The sequence below is a fragment of the Papio anubis genome, chromosome 4 (assembly GCF_008728515.1).
Source record: "Papio anubis isolate 15944 chromosome 4, Panubis1.0, whole genome shotgun sequence".
Lineage (NCBI taxonomy): Eukaryota > Metazoa > Chordata > Mammalia > Primates > Cercopithecidae > Papio > Papio anubis.
Genome location: NC_044979.1, coordinates 8,055,874 through 8,074,575, shown reverse-complemented (window position 1 = coordinate 8,074,575; position 18,702 = coordinate 8,055,874). Strand labels below are relative to the sequence as shown.

Sequence of the window (18,702 nt, the reverse complement as noted above, 5' to 3'; positions counted from 1 at the left end):
TGAGGCAGGAGAATCGCTTGAACCTGGGAGGTGGAGGTTGGAGGTGGAGGTTGCAGTGAGCCGAGATCGCGCCACTGCACTCCAGCCTGGGCAACAAGGGGGAAATTCCATCTCAAAAAATAAATGAATAAAATAACCCTATGATCTTCAAGATATATGTCACCTAGTTCATGCCAAGAGCTTATTGCTTAGAACTATACTCAGTAAAGTGGATTCTCTACTCAAGCTGGCACAGGAAGTTCATACTTTTTTTTTTTTTTTGAGATGGAATCTTGCTCTGTTGCCCAGGCTGGAGTGCAATGGCATGATCTTGGCTCACTGCAACCTCCGCCTTCCGGATTCAAGCGATTCTCTTGCCTCAGCCTCCCAAGTAGCTCTGATTACAGGTGCCCACCACCATGCCCAGCTAAGTTTTGTATTTTTAGTAGAGACGGGGTTTCACCATGTTGGCCAGGCTGGTCTCGAACTCCTGACCTCGTGATTCGCCTGCCTCAGCCTCCCAAAGTGCTGGGATTATAGGCAAGAGCCACTAGGCCTGGCCAGGAAGTACATACTTAAAACTTAGTGCCAACAAATCCCAGTGGGCCACCAATTCTGAACAGAGGCAAGTGAGACCTCAAGTACTTCTATTGACCTGGTGTGGTTTGTGTTTGTTAGATACTGTATTTCATAACCCATTTATATCCTCGATGTGTTCCCTTGCCATGCTGGAGATACGAAGTGTGACTTCTGTGAAGTCCTTGACATTCAGTAACATTGGCATACATAGTGGCAACTGCAGCAACCCATTTCCTTTCCCTGCCCTTTCATAGAACATAGAACTGAGGCCACATGGTAAATGGAAAGAAGCATTGGCTAAAGTAAAAAGACCTGGAGTCAAATTCCTTTTCTGACCCCTCACTGGGCCCTGTGACCTTGACCCCTCTTTGACATCTCCATCTGTGAGGGAGAGTGATTAATATCTACTCTGGCTGGGTACAGTGGTTTATGTCTGTAATCCTGACACTTTGGGAGGCCCAGGTGGGAGAACCACTTGAGACCAGGAGTTCAAGGCCAGCTTGGACAACATAGTGAGACCCCCGTCTCTATAAAAAAAATTTAAAAATTGGCCAGGCATGGTGGCACATGTCTGTAGTCCTAACTACTCAGGAGGCTGAGATGGGAGGATCACTTGAGCTGGGGAGGTTGAGGCTTCAGTGTGCAGAGATTGTGCCACTGCACTCTAGCCTAGGTGACAGAGCAGGACCGTCTTACAAATAAGAACAACAAGGGCCAGGCGCGGTGGCTCACGCCTATAATCCCAGCACTTTGGGAGGCCGAGGCGGGTGGATCACAAAGTCAGGAGATCCAGACCATCCTGACTAACACGGTGAAACCCCATCTCTACTAAATATACAAAAAATTAGCCGGGCATGGTGGTGGGCAACTGTAGTACCAGCTACTGGGGAGGCTGAGGCAGGAGAATGGCATGAACCCAGAGGGTGGAGCTTGCAGTGAGCAGAGATCATGCCACTGCACTCCAGCCTGGGTGACAGAGTGAGACTCCGTCTCAAAAAAAAAAAAAAGAACAACAACAAAAACTTTGTCTAGTCAAAAAGCAAGGGCAAGAGTCAACTGAATATGAAAAAACACCTTCCAAAATGAGTTCTTCCTGCACTGAATAGACAAAGAGTAGAGTGGCCAAGAAAGGAAGGGACTAATTTTCCCTGAAATCCAGAGCACTCCAAAACTACTTCTTACTCTCTCATCAGTACCAAGTACAGACCTTGCCTCTGTCAAATCTGAACAGGGCTAGCTCCTTTCTTTACCAGCAAAAAACTATGGTTTTCCCACTGAATTCCTGAGCAGACGCATTATGGGAAAGTACCTGGTCTCATTGTCCAAAACAGAATTCTAAAAGTACTGCTTTGTCCATATTCTCTGACATTTGGGAAATGCTCCTATAGAGGAATTTTATCTTTAATCTACCCTCTGTGTCCACCACGGCCTCATCATCTGGCCTGACTTGTGTTGCCAACTAGCACCAAGGATGCTGAGAAAAAACAAAGTATTCAAGTCAAAGACCACAAATCTATACCTCCAATCCACTCATTGGCCAGAGAACGTCCTCTCATGGTGGGCAGCGTCGGGTCTGGCCGCGGGTACCCTCTGGTGGCAGCAGCGCACAACTGCGGGCACAGCGAAGGAGGTGCGGGGTGCTGCAGCGCCCCCTGGCGATAGTCCAGGAGACGCGCCGAGGGCAAAGAAACCACTAACTGAGCCTCCAAGGGCCAGCGCGCGGGACGCCTCTAGGTGCTTAACTGTGAACGCACTGTTTGGGCAGGGGGGTTGTACGTGAGTGTCTTAACGTCTAGTGTGCGTGAGTGTAGGGTTAAGTATGTTTAGTGTGCCCCAGTACCCGAACCCTGTATGTCTGTTGTGTTAAATGTGTACCGTATGTGTGAGCTCGCGCGTTCACTCGTGGGTAGGTGGGTGGTGGGGAGGTCCGCGCCTCTAGTGCAGGGCGGAGTCCTCACGGAGGCGTGAAATTGGTTTGGAGCAAGCACATTACGAAAAGCAATTACCAGGGTGAGGTTCTGGGCCCGCGGGACCAACAGCCAGGAGGCTGGGGAGGAAGCGCCCTGGCTCGCAAGAATCTGAATGTCTAACCCCAGTGAGGACCCTCCTGACATTGCCCCGCTAAGGGACAGTATGTGAAGTTGTGCACAGCCCCTTCATAGCCACCACTCCACATCGCCTTTCTTCCCTTCCCCGTCCTTGAAAAGGCGTCCCATGATCGCAGGCTCTCCAGATGTGGCCAGAAATCCTCCCCCGTCTTCCTATCACTTTAGAGGAGGGTCCTTCTTCTGGGACGCCCTCCCAGATCTCAACCCCATTCCTCGCCCTCGTCTTCACGCCTCCAGCTCCTGCTCCCACATTTATCTTGCATTCATCCTATTGCCCTTTGTATTCTAACTGGTTGTTCACACGCCTGTTTCTCACACTAGACTGAAGATTCACTGAGGGCAGGAGCGTGTCTCGTTCCCAGCGGGGCATGAAGCACCTAAAACGTGGGGACCCGGAAGCACACAGTGAACCAAGTGGATGCAATCGAATAGAATTTCCATCAAAATCCACCAGCAGGACTCTCTCGGGCAAGTCATCCCCGGGAGTCGGGATTCCCTGGGAGCAGAGCTCCAAACTCTTTCCCGTGCCAGCGAGCCCGCACTTGCATGATGCCCAGACCTGCGCTCGACTTGGGCCCAGATCCCCGTGCCCAGGCCACAGCCTCTGAGATGGTTCCCAGGCGGCTCCAGTGCCATCTCCCCAACAACGGCCTTCTGCTTCCGGTTCCTTTCTCGTCTTCCCCACCTTAGCATCTGGCACCACCTTCTGACCAGGAGTCCAAGGCAAAAACCTGCGAGTCCCCCTAGGCAGCGCTTTTCTGCAGCCCCTCCACATCCCCCCAGCAGCGGCCCCCCAGTTCTCCCCAGGGATGCCGAATCTTGCCCGCCGCGACTGCCTCTGACCTGGACCGCCGCAGGCGCCCCCCGACCCACGCCCGCAGCCAGGGCGGTCGGTCCTGCCACTCCTGCTGACCTGCTCTACTCAGGTCTCTGACTAAATGTCACCTCCTCAGAGAGCAAGTTTCCCTGTCACCCGATCTAAAATAGTTCGCACTGCCAACCCCAGTCCCGGGCTCGGCAGCACCTGCCGCTTCCTCCTGTGCGCCGCGCTCCGGCCACCCCGCGCACGCGGACTCTGGTGGGGCCTGGAGGGCAGGCCTTGCCCCCGGTGCAGCGGCGCCTGAACGCAGCAGGCCCTGGAACGGCTACGGAACAAACCAGCGAGCACTAGGACGTCCCCCGGGACCCAGACCCGAGCCGCGGTCTCCACAGGGCGCCCCGCAGGCCCTCAACAGGAGTGGGCCTCGCGCACCAGGTTCCCGCGCACGCCTTGGGGCAGCCGCTTCCTGCCCGCGAGGTGGGGTCTGTGTGGTCGGGGTCCGCCTGGGGTTTCCACAGCGAGGAGCCTCCACCGCTTGCCCACCGCACCCGCGTCCTCGAGCCGCGCCCCAGCACCTGAAGCCAGACAGACCGGTCAGCCCAAGGTCCGTGAGGCCAGGGTGAGAATCCGGGCCCTGTCACTTCCTCTGCGCTTCTCCTCAGCCGCCTCTCAACGCCTAACCGGGCTTCCGGCCCTGGTCAGCGCGGCCTAAAGCCTCACGCCCTCCAGGCCCCGCCCCCGGCCGCCTCGCGCCCTCCAGGCCCCACCCCCGTCTCTTCTCGCCCTCCCGGCCCCGCCCTTCGCCGCCTAGCTCGTGCCAGTTGGCGGGAAAGTTGCGAGCTCTAACGCGTGCGCACTTTGCCGCCTGGGGGAACTCTGTCCAGCGACCCTTGACGTCAGGGATCACGGTGCACTTGACTGGCTGCCCTGTCCCGACCACCTGCCCTCCGCCTGTGGTTGCAGGTAGCTCCTGGCTGCGGGGGCCTCTGGCAGGTTCTGAAAATCCTGATACTACAGTGACTCTCAGGGACTCTCCTCCCTCTCTTTTTACAGAGGCAGAAACGTGAGCCCGGAGAGGTAAGAGACTTAGGTTCCACAAGTTAATGGCAAAGTTAAGACCAGAACCTGGGTCATGGAACTTTCAACTCGACGCTCTTGCAGCCAGAGCTAAATTTAAGGAAGGAGCAGATAAAAGAGGCAGGAACCAGGCGTGCTTCTGGTCCTCCCTGACCTACGGTGTCAGGCAATAGGCAGAACTGGTTCTGTTTTTCTAAACCTGGGCCTTTGGCTCTCAACTGAGCCATGGCTACCCTCCGCGATGGGCCACCCTACATGCCCCTCCTTCCAGGTGGCTCTCCTGCCTCCTCACCTTCCTACCCCAAGGGTTCCTGTGCCTTCCTGCCCAACTCTCTGCACTGCCTCCATGTGCACCCTGCACCTCCTTTAGGCCTTTTCTAACGCATTGTCACCTGGTGGTCATTCTGTCATTTCATGGAGCTGGCAAGCCTGGGACCTCTTAGCAGCTGGCTGATGCCAAAGGGGAAGGTGATGCAGCTGGCCCCATGGGGCACGCAGGGAGCCCTTGTCAGTCCACCCATCCCGACTCCCCGGCAAGGGAGCAAGTTCAGAGGAAGGTCTGCTGGAGACAGTACCAAAACAGACCTGAAGATTTTTAATGCACATACAGGGTTTGCACAGGCTAGAAGGGGGCCCCAGGAGAGCCCCAACAGGAGTGTGTCTTCATCAGACATCATCTGGCTGTGGCTGTTAGTCCGCTTCTCTGCACTGGGAATTGCAGCATCCACACCTGCCTGCGCAGCTGGGCCTCCGCTGCTAGGCTACCTGGCCTGAGTTAGTGCAGAGGCGCGCCCTCTGCAGGCTGGGGCATCTGCTTTCAGGCCCTCTCAAAAGGCCATGGACATCTGGAAGGAGAGGTTTGTATTCAGAGGCTTCTGGTGGTTCGGGGACAGGCCGGTACTGGCCAAGGCCTTCCCCAGTGCTTCTCTTGCCTTCCACCCATCCCTGGACCCCAAGCAGCTGTTACTGCTCACAGATCCCAGGGCTCACCTAGTAGAGCACGCCCTCAAAATCCAGCTGCAGGTAGCGGAGCAGGCGCGGTGGCAGGGGGAGGCGGGGCAGCGCGTGGGGCAGGCTGCCCTCCAGGTGGGAGCGGAGCGCACAGCGGCTCAGATGCTGCAGCGACCTGGGCTGCCTCACCAAGGCGAAAAGGGAGGAGTAGAAACGCTGATGTTTCTGGGGGCAGAACAAGGGGCTCAGTGAGGGGCAGCCTCAGACAGGTGGCGCCGGCTCCTCACAGGATAGGCAGGTGAGGGAGGGGTGGGGCATCTACCGGAAGGAATCTCTTAGAAACAATGAATGTTTGAGTGTTCACTCTGCAAATTCTCTCTTCTGGGACATGAGTGCGTCTTTGGATACTTTCTCTGGGGGGCTGTGGTTTAGCAGGTGGGAGTCTTGGGGCCAGGATGAGAGGCTCTATGTTCAGGGCCTTGGAATCTGACCTGCAGAGTTTCAGGAGGCACCAGGCCCACAGCCTCCTCGGGAAGCTGCACAACACTGTAGGTGTTCATCAGGACCTCGATGGTCTGAGGGCACGTGCTCCAGCGCTCCAGCACCTGTGGGAGGCAAAGACGTGTTGGGTCCCCAGTCAGTCCACACAGTGACCAGACAGCTCCAGAATAGTTGTTGTGGGTTGAACTTTGTTTCCTAAAAGATATATTGAAGACCTAACCCCCTGTACCTATGAATGGGACCTTAATTGGAAATAGGGTCTTTGCAAATGTAATCAGGTTAAAATGAGGTCATTACGGTGGGCCCTATTCAATATGACTGGTGTTCTTATAAGAAGAGAAAACAGAGGCACGGACACCGACACAGACGAGAAGGCCACGTAACGACAAAGGCAGACAGTGGAGTGACACGTGTACAAGTCAAAGGACACCAAGGATTGTGGGAAACCACTGGAAGCTACAAGAGCGCCATGGAACAGATTCTCCCTCAGAGGCTTCAGAAGGAGCCAGCCCTGCCTACACCTGCATTTCAAACTTCCAGCCTCCACTGCTGTAAGGGAACTCCATTTCTGTTGCTTTAAGCTATCCAGTTTGTGGTACTTCATTTGATCCAGAAAGCCAATACAGCAGCTAACCTTTCTATTGTGCATAACTCAGGCCAGATGATTTTTCTAGCACTTTACATGTATGAACTCTTCACTGTTGTCCCTGCAAGGGATGGACTGTTAATGTCCCTATGTTATTATCCCATTTCCTTCACTACAGCCAAGGGAAACTGAGGGACAGAGAAGTTAATTAACTTGCCCAAGTTGTGGTTCCCACAGTCCAGGCCTGGAAGCGTGGCCCCTTGCCCTTAACCACACCACCATCCTGCTCTCCTCTCTACCTCTACAAGGTTCTGGGCTGGGTTTTCTGCTGGCTGGAAGGGGTCCCTGACCTGTGGGTGGAGCTCCTGAGCAGATAAAAAGATCACAGAATCCATACAATGCCAAGTGTGGGTAGAGACAGCTACAAGAGTGGGCCAGGGAGTGGGGTGGGGCTGGGTGGGGGACTCACAGAGGGAGGATTGGGCTCTGGAGGCAAGGGAACCCCAGAGCCAGGAGGGTATTCAGGGAGAAGGGACAAGGCAACCAGAGGCCAATGGACTGCCTGCAAGAGCAGGAGAGGATTTGATAGGAGCAGGAGTGGAATCTAGTTGGAGCCAGATTTGTGCTTTCATTGGTTCATTCGGCAACTATTTATTGAGGGCCTACTATGTGCCAAGCACTTCAAATTCAGCAGTGGGGAAAATGAAGTCCTCGTCATCCAAGAGCTTCTATTTCAGAAGGAAAGCATAATAAACACAGAAGTCATCACTCACAGATCTGCTGCTGCAATGAAAAACAAGAAGGGGCTGGGCACGGTGGCTCATGCCTGTAATCCCAGCACTTTGGGAGGCTGAGGTGGATGGATCACTTGAGGTCAGCAGTTTCAGACCAGCCTGGCCAACATGGTGAAACCCCGTCTCTGCCAAAAATATAAAAATTAGCCAGGCAGTAGTGGCGTGCACCTGTAATCCCAGCTATTCGGGAGGCTAAGGCAGGAGAATCTCTTGAGCCTGAGAGGCAGAGGTTGCAGTGAGCCAGAATTGCACCACTGCACATGTGGGCGACAGAGTGAGACCCTGTCTCAAAAAAAAAAAAAAAAAAAAAGGGGGAAAAAAGTAGGGTCAGGGGACTGAGCATGGTTGGGAGGGCACTATCCTAGATGGAGTGGTCAAGAAAGGTCTCTGAGGTGGTGGTCCAATGCAGCACGTGGGCAAGCCATGCAGTGGAGCAGCCTGTGGACAGACCGTCCACGTGGTCAGAAAAGTGGCCTGACAGACACGGGCACCATGACTCCCGCTTGTGCCTGAACTTGGTACCTAAAGCAGATTCGTGCCTCCTCCACTGCACTCCACTCTCGCTGCATCTCTACCGGTGATGGCCACAGAGCCTTTTAAGATCTGAAAACAGATAAGTACTGTCTTTCAGGCAGTATCTCACACACAACCTACACGTGGCCAAACACACAACTGCATCTAACAGTGGGGGTTTAACAGCCTCTGTCTGCAAGGAGAGGAGACCCTTCTGTCTGTCGATGACAGTAGCGATGAGCAGTGGGAGCAGAAGACCTGGTCTTCCGGGGTCCCTGGAGAAAGCATGTTACACACCTGGGCCCTCTGCTTCTAGCCCTGCATCTGAGCAGTGCTCACCAGTCTGTCCCGGGAGGCCTCTTTTCCTCACTCCTCCGAGCTAGGGAAGAGCAGGCTGGTTCTCTCCGACTCTCCTCTGCATCTGCCCCTCAGGCCCATCTCTGTCCTTCCTGGCCCATGTTGATCCCTACCTCTGCACTGGGCTCAATCAGCTCTCTGTGCCTGAAACACCTGTCTCTTCCTCCTTCTTCCCTTCAAAACTGCCCATCCCAGTCCCACCTCCTCCAGGAAGCCTGTGCGGCTACACCAACCTGCTTTGCACTCCCGTGTCCAATGATATACCCTCATTGGGATGATGCCAAGCAGCTTACCAAGTGCTTTCTCATACATTACATAACGAGAACAACGCTAGCTAACAAGTGTTAAGCACTAGGCTTGATGTGTATTAACCCTTCTCACACTAACCCTATGAAGAAGGCATAGTGTCATATCCCTATGTTACAGATGACAAAAGTGAGGCCTAGGGAGATTCAGCAACTTGCCGAAGGCCACACAGGTAGTGCGTCTGGCTCCAGAGCCTACACTCCTAGTCACCACTGACCTCAGAGGTTGCTGGGAGGACTGAGAAACTCCTGTAAGAGGAAATACAGCTTAGAACAGTGCCTGCTGTGTAGTCAAGGCTGTGCTTGCTCCAACTCTTCCCCAGTGCTCTCCTACAGTTTTCCATCCTCTTAGGGAGAGCCTGTATCACATGCAGTGACTTGCCTACAGCCACACAAACAAGCATCAAAGTCATCCTGGATCCAGGTCCCCTGAGCACCAAGTCCAAAGTGGTGGCTCCTAGAGAACCGGCTGCGGCTGGCGTTTCATCATAGATGGGTGGTGGAGGCTTCTGTGCAGGGAGGACAGAAACCTCTCAGCTGGCAGGGCTGCAGATCATGGAAAGGGACAAATGGGGTACTTTGCTCTGCCAGCCCCTTTGGTCCCAGAGACAGGCTGAGGGGTGGAGCAGGGCTGTGGGGTCCCAGGAAACCCTTTCGCTGTGCCCTCCTCCCGCCCCTGCCTGCTGGGGAAATCATTAGCTGTCAGAGCTGCCGTCAGATTACAGGGAATTACTTGTCTCCTAATTATCTAGTGTTAATAGGAGATTAATTAGTGTTAATTGTTGATTTTCTTGTATTTTCCCAAAGGGGAGACCAATCTGCCGAACTCTTGGGCTGTTTAATTATTTGGTCTTGCTTAGGAATCCAGACAGATGCTTCTAGGTTTGTGAGCAAAGAGGAGAGGCTGGGATAGCAGGAGGTCCCAGGACAGGCAAGGCTGGGTGGGACAAGACTCTGGGCTAGGCCAGAGGGGACCTGCCTACTTAGAGGGTGGTTTCAGTTCTGACCCATCTCCTCTGAGAATGGATGTCCCCGTTCTCAGACCCAGCGCCCTTCATGACATTATCTACGCTCCTCCAGACACGACACAGCATGGGGCAAGGCCCCCTCCCAGGGCATCAGTAGCACAGGTCTTCAAGTTGAACCTACTTAGGGGAAATTAAGATAAAGTAGGATATAAATTGAAATTGACAGTGAAAGGCATGTTCACAGGTGCCAGGACCATGGCAGCTGTTCTGGGGGCTGTGGGTCCTACTAGATTCTCAGAAGGTGGGATCATGTCCATTTGCAGACATTCAGGGGACCTCGAGGCTCCTGAAACAGGCTCGCCCCCTTCCCTTGGGGAGCCTCTCCTGCGTCTGTCACTGAACTGATCCCACTGCTAGTGGGAGCTTCCTCAAATGCTATTTTCAGCAGTTCGTTGTGCTGATGAAGACCCTTGAACAATGCCCACCACCCACATCAACCCTGACTCCTTCTGTCTTTTTGGATCCTTTATCATCTGGCCTCACTGCCCCCAGTCCACCTTTATCACACATGCACAGTATATACATGCACATATGTGCATGAACACATGTATACACACGCACACCATGTGAACACATGCACACACACATGCACACACACACAGTTCCCGCTGATCTGTGTCTTCACCTTGACCCCTATTTGGGCTTTGCTTACATGCTGAATGAAAGACAGACAGAAGGAACCAATCTATGTGCACAGGCCACATTCCAAAGTAAACCGGAGCACAGGCCTAGGTCTCCCTGTCCCCTCACCATGGTGGCCCTCCTGCTGCCTGCAGCCCCCATACCTTGGGGAGGGCCCCTGGCCAGACACGGACAGCACCGTGGTTGAGCAGAGCCCGAACCACGTGCTCGGGGCTCTGGGCCAGGGCTGCAGCTGGGCCCTGCAGAGCACAGTGCAGGGGTGTGTGTCCCCCATAGTCCATGGCGTTGGCACTGACGCCACAGGACAGGAGCAGCTCCACAACAGCTGCATGGCCACGGCGACAGGCCAGGTGCAGGGGTCGATGCTTGTCCCGGTCGGCAGCATCAGCGTCTGCTCCAGCTGAAAGCAGCAAGCTGCACAGCTGCAGGCAGCGGGCCGTGGTGGCCTCCGCATCGGCAGTGGACTGGCAGCTGATGTCACAGGCAGCCAGCAGTGGGGTCCAGCCTTCGGCATCGCGGGCATCAGGACATGCCCCCCGTCTTAGAAGCAGATCTGCCAGCTCCACATGGCCAAGCCGGGCAGCCACATGCAAAGGGGTCTCCTCTTCCTCCTCGGACCGACCATCCACTCTTGCTCCAAACCTCAGGAGCAGCTCCGCACACCTATTAGGGAGGAGATGGTGGTGGGGAGGAAAGCAGGCACAGACTCCCAGCAAGAACACACTTGGGTGGCTCTTTGTTCTGTCTCCCCCCACTCACCCTACATCCTGCCCGTCACTGGTCATCCCGGCACCATTCTGCAATATCAACAGTGCCCTTCTTTTTTTTTTTTTTTTTTTTTGAGACTGAGTCTTGTTCTATTGCCCACGCAGAAGGGCAGTGGCGCGATCTCAGCTCACTGCAACTGCCGCCTCCCAGGTTCATGCCATTCTCCTGCCTCAGCCTCCAGAGTAGCTAGGATTACAGGCGGCCCCCACCATGCTCGGCTAGTTTTTTGTGTATTTAGTAAAGATGGGGTTTCACCATGTTTGCCAGGCTGGTCTCAAACTCTTGACCTTAAGTGATCGACCTGCCTTGGCCTCCCAAAGTGCTGGATTATAGGCATGAGCCACTGTGCCCAGCCAACAGTGTCCTTTAACATCCACATACTTTTTGTTGGGATAATCCACTAAATCATCCGTGAGAATAAACGTCACCAGTAGTTATCACATGAGTGGTTAGAACAGGCGCCTGCTAAGGGTTTTACATGTAGTAGCTAATTTCATCCTCACTATATTCCCTTGGTAGGCTCCCTTAAGACACTTATGCCACAAAGGAGGAAACTGAGGTCTGAGGATCTCATGCAAGTTGATATGGCTAGTAGGGGGTGGGCTGCTGTTTGGGTCCAGGGGCAGCAGGACCGTTGGGGGGCTCTGCATGCTGGGACTAGAGGAGGAAGGGAGCGTGGGGCCTGGCAGTGGGCGCACATGGAAATGGGGCAGTGGGACAAAGAACAAGACTGATTGGCTGAGCGTGGTGGCTCAAGACTGATTGGCTGGGCATGGTGGCTCATGCCTATAATCCCAGCACTTTGGGAGGCCAAGGTGGGTGGATCACCTGAGGTCAGGAGTTTCAGACCAGCCTGGCCAACATGGTGAAACTCTGTCTCTACTAAAGATACAAAAATTAGCCAGGTGTGGTGGTGGGTGTCTGTAATCCCAGCTACTTGGGTGGCTGAGACAGGAGAATCGCTTGAACCCAGGAGGCAGAGACTGCAGTGAGCTGAGATCATGCCACTACACTCCAGCCTGCATGACGGAGTGAGACTCCTTCTCAAAATGGAAAAATAAAAACTAAAAAAGACTGAAATTGGCCAACTGGATTTACTCCAAGATGGCAAGAAGCACAGGGAGTCACAGCAACGTGTGCGCCTCACTAACGGGACTTGGCCTCTCTGAGCTCCAGTTCCCTCCTGTGTAGAATGCGGATAATTATAACAGCTCCATCTTCCGAGGTGATTGTGAGCAGCATGTGAGACAACCCCCAAAAACCTGCCATCGTAAGAGCTCAAAATGGCGGGGGGAGTGGGAGGTATAGAGGGTGATGGATTGTGGGGGCGCACTTCATTATCCTGTCTGCCTTTCTATACATTTAAACGTCTCCATAATAATTTTAAAATACATTTGTTTCCTCACAAAGGAAGGAAGGATTATCCCTGCATGTGATCTCAGGGAGGCTGGTGGGAACATGGTCAGAACTAAAAATGTGGGATCATTCACTATCCAGTGGTAGCTACTAGCCACCTGTGGCTATCAAGTTCTTGAAATGTGGCTAATCCTAACTGAGATGTGCTGTGTTACATGCACACCTTTTCTTCTTCTCCTTCTTCAGAAACAGAGCTGGCTAGGGACAGTGGAGAATCACTTTAGCCCAGGAGTTCAAGACTATCCTGGGCAACAAAGTGAGACCCATCTCCACAAAAAATTAGCTGGGAATGGTGGTGTGGGCCTCTAGTAGTCCCATCTACTCTACAGGCTGAGGCGAGAGGATTGTTTGAGCCCCGTAGTTTGAGGCTGCAGTGAGCTATGAACACACCACTGCAAATCCAGACTGGGTGACTGAGAGAAAGACCCTATCTCTCTCTCATTCTCTCTCTCTCTCTCTCTCTTTTTTTTTTCTTTTGAGATGAGGTCTCTCTCTGTTGCCCAGGGTGGAGTACAGTGGCATGATCTCCACTCACTGCAACCTCCACCTCACAGGCTCAAGTGATCCTCCTACCTCAGCCTCCTGAGTAGCTGAGATTACAGGTGTGCACCACCACGCCTGGCTGATTTTTGTTTGTTTGTTTGTTTGAGATGGAGTTTCCCTCTTTTGCCCAGGCTGGAGTGCAGTGGCACGATCTTGGCTCACTAAAACCTCCACCACTTCCTGGGTTCAAGCGATTCTCCTGCCTCAGCCTCCTGAGTAGCTGGGATTACAGGTGCCCACCACCATGTCCAGCTAATTTTTGTATTTTTAGTAGAGACAGTTTTACCATGTTGGCCAGGCTGGTCTTGAACTCTGACCTCAGATGATCCACCCAGCTCGGCCTCCCAGAGTGCTGGGATTACAGGCATGAGCCACTGTGCTCAGCCTCAATTTTATATTGATTACATGTCAACATGATAACACTTTGGATTTGTTGTGTTAAATAAAATATAATTAATTTAACCTGCTTCACAGATATTTGTACCCACATGTCCACAGCAACATTATTTGCAATAGCCAAAATGTGGAAGCAACCCAGGTGTCCCTCAGTGGGTTAATGAATAAACAAAATGTGCTCCCCACATATAACGGAGTGTTATTCAGCCTTAGACAGGAAGGAAATTCTGAAACATGAGACAACATGGGTGAAGTCTGAGGACATCATGCTAAGTGGAATAAGCCAGTTACAAAAGGATAAATACAGGATGATTCCACTTATGTGAGGTCCCCAGAGTGTTCACATTCAGAGACAGAAAGTAGAATAGTGATTGCCAGGGTTTGGGAGAGAGGATGCGGTGGGTGGTTAGTGTTTGATGGGGATAGAATTTCAGTTTGGGAAGATGAGAAGGTTTGGAGATGGATGGTGGCGATGATTGAACCACAACATGAATGTGGCTTAATGCCATTGAACTGTACACTTAAAAATGGTTACAAAGGGCCAGGCATGGTGGCTCATGCCTGTAATCCCAGCACTTTGGGATGCCGAGGTGGGCAGATCACGAGGTCAGGAGATCGAGACCATCCTGGCTAACATGGTGAAACTCCGTCTCTACTAAAAATACAAAACATTAGCCAGGCATGGTGGCGGGTGTCTGTAGTCCCAGCTACTTGGGAGGCTGAGGCAGGAGAATGGCATGAACCTGGGAGGCAGAGCTTGCAGTGAGCCGAGATCGCACCACTGCACTCCAGCCTGGGCGACAGAACAAGACTCCATCTCCAGAAAAAAATAAATAAATAAAAAATGATTACAAAGGTAAATTTCATGTATATTTTACCACCATTAAAAATTAATTTTACATATTTGTCCTTTTTTTTTTGTGAGACAAAGTCTCACTTTTTCTCCCAGGCTAGAGTGCAGTGGCGCAATCTAATCTCCGCTTACTGCAACCTCCACCTCCCAGGTTTAAGCAATTCTCCTGCGTCAGCCTCCCAAGTAGCTAGAATTACAGGTGCCTGCCACCACACCCAGCTAATTTTTGTATTTTTAGTAGAGACAGGGTTTGGGCATGTTGGCCAGGCTGGTCTCAGACTCCTGGCCTCAAGTGAGCCACCTGCCTCAGCCTCCCAAGGTGCTAGAATTACAGGGGTGAGCCACTGTGCCTGGCCATTTGTCATTTTTTGATGGGGCTGCTAGAACATTCTAAATTGCCTATGTGGCTCACATTAGGTTTCCACTGGGCCACGCTAGTAAAGAACACATCTTCAACCATAGTATGAGGAAGTCTATGGAATCCTCTAGAGGCTGATGGGATTAACAAGGAGAGGGTCCATGAAAGGAGAACCTCAGGGTCAATAATTTGGCACCTTTCTCATGCAAGAGACAAGACCCGCAGGTGTGCAGTCGGCAGAGAGAGGGCCTCTATAGGATGCAGAGTTAGTTTACAAAATTGTAATTGGGATCCCATCCTCCAACGTTGCTTACACATGGGGTGCAGTTATTTATGTCACTGCAAAGGACTATTCCCTACAATAAATGATACATTGGCACATTTGGGTATATTCATCAGTTTCTTGGGAGTTTAGTTAGTGAGAGTCCGTTGAGCCCATGATCTGAGGGTGCCCTACCAATATGGAGATTCTAGACCTGTCATGGAGAACCAGACCCTGCCCAGAGGGACCCAGGCAGGTCCTCACTGGGGCCACCATCCTCTACTCCCTGTCTGGATCATTGAACAGTAAGCTCCCTGAGGGCAGGGCCTCAGGGACTTAGTTGCTCTTGTACTTAGCACAGTGCCTAGAACATAGGATAAGCTCAGAGTGTCTTTTAAAACTTTAAGCAACGCCACCTCCCCATAGTGGAGCCAGGCAATTTCCCAATGCAGCCCATGCAACTGCACCCCTGCCACAGTCTCCATCTGCCCCTGGGAGACCAGAAAACTGTCAAAAGTCCAGGCCACTCCAAAGTTCATGGGTTCAATGGGTGGATGGCTTGGGAAGTAATTGCACCCTGACCCATGCCCCAAGCCTGGACTGCTCTGCCCCACGTCCCTGACATTTTCCCCTATCCTCCCTGAGAAGGCCTCTTTGCTTCCCTTCAGAATGGAACTGGGGGTTGGGGTGAGGGGTCACTCACTCAAGGGTGCCAGGACCCCGGCAGAGATGCAGGGGGCGTTTCCCATCCTGGTCAGCGATGTTGGGGTCGGCTCCTGCCACCAGCAGCACATGAACACAGGCAGTGTGGCCTGCAGCACAGGCCTCGTGCAGGGCGGTGCGGCCCCCAGGGGCACTGTCTGGCCTTGCTCGCCGCCTCAGCAGCAGCCGCAGGACTTCGGTGTGGCCACGGCTGGCCGCCACATGCAGTGGGGTGGTCAGCTCCTCTTCGTATGTCAGAGACCACAGTCCTAGGGAGGGGAGATGTGGGTCTCAGATCCCAGGGAAGGCAAAGACCTTCCAGCTGATGGGGTGAGGTGGGCAGAGGCAGGAAGAGGGAGCCCAGAGCTCCATCTGAGTCCTCCCCTCTCTCCCGCTGCGACCCCCCAGGGCCCCAGCCCGTACTCAGAGCACGGATGTTGAAGCGGAAATCCCTCCATCGCTCTGGGTCGCTGGTATCAAAGACGGAATCAGGAGCCAGGCCAGTACTGGAATCCGCGAGGATGCGGGAGACGCAGCCCTCGTCCCCGGCCAGCACTGCCTGCCAGAAGGCAAGGGCAGGTCCTGAGGCCGTGCGGGTGACGATGGGTCCCAGGCCAGACTTGGGGTGCTCCTCAGACCCTCTACTTGGCTTCTCCAGCAGCCTGGCACAGAGGGGGTGTCTGTCATCGAGGGGCTCTCCCTGCCCCTTGCACTCTTCTGGAGTCCAACTCATGAGCATGTGGGCGGGGAGAGGGGAGCGGGGAGGAGGAGAGGTATATGCCAAAGGCAGAGAGAGAGCAGCAGGGAAATACAGACAGAGGCAGAAGGCCCCCGTGTCCCACGCTCTGAGCCTGACCTGGCCACGCATCCAGCAGGAGCTATTCTGGGCTCCGCATGACTGTGTTCCTGGGCCAAGGTTTAGGCTATTGGGCAAGCTTTGAGGTTGGGGAGAAACAGCTGGGGGCTTCTCCTGTCTCTCAAGCCCTTAGGTCCTCTATGGCCGAGGCAGTCAGCCCAGCCCCCCAGGTTCTCAGCACCCCCCAGATGCCCCTCACCCCTCTGGTGGCTGCTCCAGCGAGGCTCTGCGGCCCGGCTCTCCAGCAGCAGGTCGGCTGTGCTGTGCGGGGGGAACAGCTCCTGCAACCTTGCCAGGTCCCCAGTGTAGAGGGCATTCTGCAGGGCCATGTCTTGACACAGCAGTGGTGATGGCCGAGGGGTCTCCCAGGCTGGGCGGGAGTGGGGCCCCCAGACCCGGCAGGCAGGGGCAGAGGGAAGGCACCCCAGATGGTGTCCCCAGTGGGGATAGGAGTTCTTTCCCCAGGGCATGGCTTATTCTGGGAGAGCCAAAGCAGCAGGACTCCCAGCGATGTTGCTGGTGGACTAGGCAGGTGGGTGCTGGGCCCGAGCTGGGTGGGGCCCAGCACGGGAGGCGCAGGGGAGCACAACATCAGGCCAAGCCATAAATAGCCCCGATTGGCCCAGCTGTCAGTCAGGCAGGGTGGGGGAATGAGGGAGGGGCAGGAGAACAAGCGAGGCCTGAGCCCTCCAACTCTGAGCTTCACCCCAGGGCTGTATGACCTCAGGGTGGAAAGGGACCACCCAGACCATGCTGCCCAGTCTGTCATCTCGGCATTAGAGGGAAGCGGATTTCCCAAGATCACAGAGAGCTTGCCGCAGAGCCAGGACGGGAACCCAGGACCTCAAGCTCCTTCTTGTTTTTCCTCTGTTTCACCAAATCAGCCTCCAGCTGCCTGGGTTCTGATCCCACTGGGGAGGCCTGTAGGTGCCCGGTATTTCCTGCCCTTCCAAATGTCATCTGTTAGCCCTGCACCTTCCCACTCCCAAACCAAGGGACGAGTTCACAGTAGTGACAGAGATTGCCCTCGCTGTGTGAGGCACCCCTCAGGGGACTCCTAAAGACAGACATGTGCCTTGGTAACACAGCGTAACCCACAGGCAGCCACAGAAACTCCCCATGCTTGCCCTTGATGCCAACCCCCCATCTCCCTGGATGACGTTGGGTGGCATCTCTCCCCTGCCATGGTTACCTGGGGTCTTCCCTAGATAGTGAGAAAGGAGAAATGTCTCTGTCTGCTCAGGCACTGACTTTTGTTTGGGGGTCGGGTGGATCAAAAGGAAAAAGAGAAAGATGAGAAACCAAGCCCTGGGGTTCAGCTCTGACCCACCACTGCCCACCGTGGGCTTAGGGTGCTCCAGCCCCAGTGGTCTTGCCCCTTTAGTTCACACTGGCTTAAAAATTTTTTTTAATCAATTGCTTTTTTAAAAGTTTCATTTTTAATTGACAAATAATTGTATATATTTATGGGGCTATAATATTTTGATACATGTATATAATGTGTAATCATATCAGGGTAATTATCACATCTATCAAATGATATTTACCAATTCTTTGTGGTGAGAACATTTAAATCCTCTCTTAGCTATTTTGAAATATACATCATTATTCACTACAGTCACCTTGCTATGCAATAGAACACCTGAACTTATCCTATCTACCTGTAACATCATACCCACTGACCAATGTCTCCCCTTTCCCTGTCCACCTCCCCTGAGCCCCCAGCCTCTGGGAATCACCATTCTGCTCTTCTGTGAGCTTGACTTTTTTAGATTCCACAATGAGCAAGATCATGCGGTATCTGTCTTTCTGCACCTGGCTTATTTCACTTAGCACAACGTCCTCCAGATACATCGCATTTGAAAATCCATTCATCCATTGATGGACAACAGTTGTTTCCATGTTTTGGCGATTGTGAGTAGTGCTGCAGTGGACGTGGGGGTGCAGACATCTCTTCTTCATGCTGATTTCAATTCCTTTCCGTATATAGTGGGATTGCTGAATCATAAGGTAATTCTATTTTTAGTTTTTTGAGGAACCTTCATTCTATTTTTCAAAATGGTACTAATTTACAACACCACCAACAGTGCAGAGTCCCCTTTTCTCCATATCCTTGCCAACACTTATCTTTCAGTTTTCTATAATAGCCCGTCTAACAGGTGTGAGATAATATCTCATTTTGATTCACATTTCTCTGATGATTAGTGCTGTTGAACATATTTTCAGATATCTGTTGGCCATTTGTGTGTCTTCTTTTGAGAAATGTCTGTTCAAGTCCTTTGTTCATTTTTTAATAGGGTTTTTTGTT

At 53.1% G+C, this 18,702-nt stretch overlaps 1 protein-coding gene across 2 annotated transcripts; it reads right to left on the bottom strand.

The window, feature by feature from the left end:
• Positions 1 to 5,130: 5,130 nt before the first annotated feature.
• On the bottom strand, positions 5,131 to 18,622 carry ASB10 (ankyrin repeat and SOCS box containing 10). Of its 2 annotated transcripts, none has more exons than XM_003896880.4 (6): positions 16,594 to 18,622; positions 15,540 to 15,807; positions 10,384 to 10,903; positions 6,006 to 6,119; positions 5,554 to 5,739; positions 5,131 to 5,408 (listed from the first exon to the last, which is right to left on the bottom strand). In XM_003896880.4, the coding sequence occupies exons 1-5, from the start codon at positions 16,862 to 16,864 to the stop codon at positions 5,554 to 5,556; spliced, it is 1,359 nt and encodes a 452-aa protein (XP_003896929.1). In that variant the 5' UTR covers positions 16,865 to 18,622; the 3' UTR covers positions 5,131 to 5,408. The 2 variants fall into 2 exon arrangements, with proteins under 2 accessions (XP_003896929.1, XP_003896927.1); XM_003896878.4 differs by lacking the exon at positions 16,594 to 18,622 and adding an exon at positions 15,962 to 16,511.
• Positions 18,623 to 18,702: the final 80 nt, after the last annotated feature.

Coding starts and splice junctions, on each gene's coding strand:
- ASB10 (XM_003896878.4), bottom strand. CDS start 16,406: ATGCGTGGCCAGGTCAGGCTCAGAGCGTGGGACACGGGGGCCTTCTGC. Junction 15,808..15,961: donor CTTCAACATCCGTGCTCTGA/GTACGGGCTGGG, acceptor TCCCCTCCCTAG/GACTGTGGTCTCTGACATAC. Junction 6,120..10,383: donor GGCCAGGGGCCCTCCCCAAG/GTATGGGGGCTG, acceptor TGCCTCCCACAG/GTGCTGGAGCGCTGGAGCAC.